General features: G+C 30.5%; 1 protein-coding gene across 1 annotated transcript; it reads right to left on the reverse strand.

Moving 5' to 3' along the window:
• Positions 1–3,946: 3,946 nt before the first annotated feature.
• LOC149619135 (uncharacterized) lies at positions 3,947–4,476 on the reverse strand. Its single transcript, XM_089855805.1, has 2 exons — positions 4,204–4,476; positions 3,947–4,132 (listed from the first exon to the last, which is right to left on the reverse strand). Exons 1-2 carry the CDS (start codon positions 4,474–4,476, stop codon positions 3,947–3,949), a joined length of 459 nt encoding a protein of 152 aa, XP_089711931.1.
• Between the last annotated feature and the right edge of the window lie 1,659 nt (positions 4,477–6,135).

Consider the following 6,135-nt stretch of genomic DNA (forward strand, 5'->3'; position numbering starts at 1 on the left):
AGTTCACAGAAACTTGACTCTAGGAAAGATTTTTCGAAATACTTATGAGTAAATACTCGAATAACTTAACTTATCAACAACATCTAAAAAGTGCGATTCAATTCTTTCTTCCCAATCCATCATTATACAATCATGTTTTTTGTTATAATTTAGTTGTGTTTTGTTGTAGTTTTGTTGTAATTTAAATTTTTTATTGTAATTTAAGTGTGTTTTATTGTAGTTTTAGAGTGTTTATTATAGTTTTAGTGTATTTTCTGTACTATCAGTGTATTTTAGAGTGTTTTATTGCAGTTTTAGCGTATTTTAGTGTGTTTTGTTTTAATTGAAGTGTATTCTGTAATGTTTTATTGCAGTTTTAATGAATTTTAGTGCTTTGTTTTACGTTTTAGAATGTGTATTGCAGTTTTAGTGTATTTTAAGTATGTTTTATTGCAGTTTTAGTGTATTTTCTGTACTTTCAGTGTATTTTAGAGTGTTTTATTACACTTTCAGTGTATTTTAGAGTGTTTTATTACACTTTCAGTGTATTTTAGAGTGTTTTATTAAACTTTCAGTGTATTATAGAGTGTTTTATTACAGTTTTAACGTATTTTAGTGTGTTTTAATGTAATTGAAGTGCGTTTTATTGTAATTTTATTGTATTCTACAATGTTTTATTGCGGTTTTAATGAATTTTAGTGCTTTGTTTTACGTTTTAGTGTGTTTTATTGTAGATTTAGTGTATTTTAAGTATGTTTTATTTCAGTTTTAGTGTATTTTAGGGTGCTTTATTGTAGTTTTAGTGTATTTTGTTGTAATTTAGTTGTGTTTTGTTGTAATTTAGTTGTGTTTTGTTGTAGTTTAAGTTTTTTATTGTAATTTTAGAGTGTTTATTATAGTTTTAGTGTATTTTCTGAACTTTCAGTGTATTTTAGAGTGTTTTATTGCAGTTTTAGCGTATTTTAGTGTGTTTATGTGTGTTTTATTGCAGTTTTAGCGTATTTTAGTGTGTTTATGTGTGTTTTATTGTAGTTTTAGTGTATTATAGTGTGTTTTGTTGTAATTTAAGTGTGTTTTGTTGTAATTTAAGTGTGTTTTATTGTAATTTTAGTGAGTTATATTATAATTTTGGTGTGTTTTATTGTAATTTTAGTGTATTTTAGAGAGTTTTATTGTAGTTCTAATGAATTTTAATGTCTTTATGTGTGTTTTATTGTTTAATTTTTATAAACATCTCGTAGTTTAAATATATAGTCTTAAGATAAACATAAATAGGAATATATAACAAGATAGTTATTTATATATAGATATGAACTTCCAGATAAGGCGGTTGTTTAAATGACCAAAAGATAAGGTTTTAAAATGGGCTTAAAATATTAATTACATTAAACCTACGTAAAATAATTAGAAACCCAAATCATTCGAACATTTTCTTTTAATTCGAGATTCTACAAATATTGTTTAGCATTTAACACTATCCCTCGCCTACAAAATGTAGAACTTACAAACGTTTTATTAATTAAAGAAAGTCTGCGAAATACTTATTCGCGAAATAATTATTCACGTGATTGGATCTCATGTGATAATGAACTTCATGAAACATTAAACTGTGAGTGTTATCACAAGCTTTGAATGGAATTTCTAAGCGAATTGTTAAAAAACATATGTCATTCGGATTATCTTGAGTTCCTATTCAACATAAAAATCTCTGTAAATACAATGAAACGAATAATGAGTACCAAACACGATTTGTTTACAATATCGCAAAATAAGATTTCCTTAAATCCCTGTGATAACAAGAGATATATTTTGGGGGATGGAATACGTGCATTGTCTTATGGTTAAATTCTTTCTATAAAATAATTAAATTTGAAAATATCTGGCGCATTTCCGTAACTCTCAAAATAACTCTGTATTCTTCTTCCTTGAAATATATATTGCACACCAATGCTCCCTATTGCCTTTAGAGGTATCAGTGTTCACGATAAATAAAGATGGAAATGTTCTAACATGAGTGGAAATTTTATTTCATTTTATACTCCTGTGCTGTAATTTCACCGAATTAACCCTATTTTCATAAAATACCTTCTCTATAAAATACCTTCACTATAAAATACCTTCATGATTTCCAAAATAACACCCGAGCAAACATGGATTGAAGCAAATACCGATAGATTAAACTACATGGTCTATGTCAACTTTAAGTTTCGAGGTGATTTCCCTGAGTATGTAGGTTTGGAGCAAATAGCAAATTTATTAAACCGCATGTTCTATTTCAACTGTAAGTTTCGGTTTGATTTCCCCTAGTATGTAAACTACGCTACAGAACTTTAGTATAAATAGCTCACATTTTCAGTATACAACCATCAATTTTTCTACAGAGCATTACAGATTATACCTCGACGATAGTCGCAACAACTTAAAGGTATGAATCCTCCTACACTTTTTAATTTATGTAAGGATAGTATGGTCGGAGTGTTTCGGGAATCATTTAATATGGGAACGACCTCGAGATGGAACTTGCATCACTCACCAATACTACCAACATCAATCGCACGCACGTTGGATCCTCAGCTTCGGGAAGCTTCTCTTTGTCCGGTCACTCAAAAAGGTGCAGCTCTTTTGGATATATAAGACGAATTTTTTGATTCAAACATCATAGAAGGATCTTCAAAGTCTTACCCAGAATTCAATTTCATGATGGCGGAAAATGAATACATACCGATATGGATTGAAGGAACACACGTTATCTACCATTATTACCTGTGCCAAATGCATTTCGATTGCCCATTTGGAGATCCTCTGTGTACCCGTTCTCATGAAAATGATTCCGATTTAAGATTCTTTCATAAAATATGTTCCACCTGTTTTATGGTGATAAACACGACCTTGACAAAAAAAATGGGACATTATTCAAAAAATTAAATACCATACTGTTTGCGACATTCAAGATATTCATGATGAAATTATAAGAGATCGAAATAATTGGTGTGAAAACTGTTTTTTAACTCCTCTTATGACAATAATGGATGATGATACATGTAGACAAATATATCCTCATTACCATGGATTAAAAGAGAATGTCCATGGCAAAATACTGTAGTTGTTTCAAAAATTTTTAGAAGTCTTGATATTAATAATACTTATGATGAAAAAGCTATGACTTGTTATCAACATTATAATAATGCTGAATAAAATTACCTTTTAGAGAATGGATGAAACTGATGGTTGCTTGCCTCTTTCTTTTATTTCATTAAAGTTCTAATGAACTTTAGTGTGTTTATGTGTGTTTTATTATAGTTTTAGTGTATTTTAAGTATGTTTTATTGTAGTGTTAGTGTGTTTTATTGTAGTTTTAGTGTATTTTAGTGTGCTTTATTGTAGTTTTAGTGTATTTTAGTGTGCTTTATTGTAGTTTTAGTGTATTTTGTTGTAATTTAATTGTATTTTGTTGTAATTTAGTTGTGTTTTGTTGCGTAGATTTCATTTCAAGAATGAAACATTTCAGACGTGTCAAGTTATATTTATTTTCCTAATAGCATTTTCTTCGCTGTACAAACAATATTCCTTATCATGAGTTCACAGAAACTTGACTCTAGGAAAGATTTTTCGAAATACTTTAAGTAAATACTCGAATAACTTAACTTATCAACAACATCTAAAAAGTGCGATTCAATTCTTTCTTCCCAATCCATCATTATACAATCATGTTGCATCTGGGATGGATGGTTTTACACATTCTACTATAAGTTTTGATTTGACTGTTTTTATATGCACCCATATTTTGATTGTTTATTTTATCTGCTTAAGAATCTTAAGAATAAATAAGGGAGGTGGTGGTGATAGTAAGAGTGTTTTTGGAATTGATAGAAGGGAATTTCACAGAGAAACTTGTTAAGTATTTATTTCATTTATTCAAATTGTTGATGCAATAATATTTTCTAAATCTTTGTTCTCTACAACAGTTTTAAATTTTTTTTTTTAAATTTTGATCATTGTCTTCTGGACGTCTTCTCTTCCCTCCCCCTCCGTTCACTTTGGAAATAGATGATTGTGAAGACACGGCTTTATTCGAACTCTCCTTGAAAAAAGCTAGGAAGTTGTCACATATCACCTCTTCTTTATCGGTTACTCCTGAAAGTCTTTTTTCAATCTAGAAAGAAATGAGTCAGGGTATTTTTGTATTACTATATATATTAATTACTATTTAAAAACATGTCTTACCTTAAAATAGTTTTTCGAGAATTCTCCGATTCTCTCAAATATTTTTTCTATGTTGACAAACGTAGCTAGGTGTACATCCACGTAGCCCTTAGCTTCTTGAACGTCGATTTCACGACAATACCAATTTTTATACTTCCGTATAAGGATTTCCATTATACGGAAGGTAAACTGGGGCGAGTTTTGTTTCACTGGTATGGGGTTACTTATGAGCGAAAATCTTAAAACTTGAACAGTTTCGTTCATATTAACAACGTCTTTTACTTGATTTTCCATATTTTATCTATATATTTTTAGTTCTCAATATGATATGAAATATGGTGGAAAACCGATTTACAAGATGAAAGTAAACACAATTTAAGATTATCTTAATCTTAATTCACTGTGGGTAATTCAATTTTTTGAGATTAAAATAAACATATTTTGAATTGTATGACCTCTTGATTTATATTCCCCTAGCTAAAATACCCCGAATCCTCTGGAGATATTAATACAGCAAAAAGGGTTAATTGACGTCAGACCTTAAATATTGCAAGAGTTTCGAGAATAAATTAAACTTTTATTTATCAAAAATGTAAACTTTTATTATAACAAAAATTAAATTGACTTAGAATGGAAAAATGAAGTCAATTGATATGACTTGAACAAGGCGCAGTTATCACTTTCATTATGATATTTACACTTTAATTGAAGTTCACATTTTGGAAGGGAGCTAAACTTAGGACACTCCATATCTTCCAAGTTTTCACTGAAAATACTGCATTTTTCCCAACCCTTTGAGAAAAACTTGGTTGCCTTAGAAAATATTGATGCAGCTATACATGCTAGATCCTCGAAGGCTATGTCACCTTCATTCCACTGTAATCCACATATATTGTACGCCATCCATGTATTTGTCCGTTTGTCCTTGTAATTAAGGTCTTGATAATCATATGGTGCTTTGAAATGAAAAACCGTACTTTCCTATGGTGCTTTGAAATGAAAAACCGTACTTTCCTGAGTTTCTATATTACAAAAGGCTAACTCTTTTATGATGTATTCGTTCTTGGCTCGAAGAAAATTCCCTTCGATAATAAGTCATTTTTGGATTAATTAGTTTAAGTACAATACATTTAATTTAAAATGTGATTGACGTACAAACATGATAAGGAGTCTTTGTTTATCTCAAGCACACTTTCGAAAGAATATTTTTCTTCTTTAGAATCGCCTTATCTTATCTTAAAACTTGATAAAATCCACCAGTGATGGCTTTAACTGAAGCCCACCGCTTTTTGATTTTGAAACCCCACCCATGTTAAACCCTATGGGATTTTAACATGTGTTTTTTGGGTCGCCTCAATTCCACCTCTTTTCCACCTTAGATAGTGCAGGTTTATATACCAATAATTTTTGATATCTTTATCTCACAATAGATAAGATAACCACCATAACCGCCGCTTTTTTGGTTTAGTTCTCTCATCCCTCGCTATACTGAGCTTTCGTCGCTTTTTGATCTAGCTCTCTCAACCATGTTAAATGTCTATGGGAGCCTGCAGTGCGCCAAGTCCCCTCGTCCAATAAACACTCGTTTTTGATAAGTGAAACTGATAAGATAAGAGATAAGATAAGATAAGTACTGATAAGATAAGATAAGTACGATGACGTCACTGATAGGTGATAAGATAAGCACGATGACGTCGCAGGAGAACGATACGGTAACGTTTTTGATAAGTGAAACTGATAAGATAAGAGATAAGATAAGATAAGATAAGATAAGATAAGATAAGATAAGATAAGATAAGATAAGATAAGATAAGATAAGATAAGACTGCAGGCTGCAGGCCTGCAGTGTGCCTGCAGTGTGCCAGAACTGTCAAAATTACTCTACTAAGGTAATTCTTAACGCCACCTATAATTTAGTTTTCGTACTAATATCAGTGGCGGCGCCAGGGGTAG

The sequence above is a fragment of the Phalangium opilio genome, unplaced genomic scaffold (assembly GCF_054372755.1).
Source record: "Phalangium opilio isolate 3A_F unplaced genomic scaffold, DU_Popi_V2 ptg000209l_1, whole genome shotgun sequence".
NCBI classification, from domain to species: Eukaryota; Metazoa; Arthropoda; class Arachnida; order Opiliones; family Phalangiidae; genus Phalangium; species Phalangium opilio.

Bases quoted from the DNA above. Each gene is read 5' to 3' on its own strand.
- LOC149619135 (XM_089855805.1), bottom strand. From the start codon at position 4,476: ATGGAAAATCAAGTAAAAGACGTTGTTAATATGAACGAAACTGTTCAA. The intron at 4,133-4,203 runs GTAAGACATGTT...ATTTCTTTCTAG, and splicing joins TCTCGAAAAACTATTTTAAG to ATTGAAAAAAGACTTTCAGG.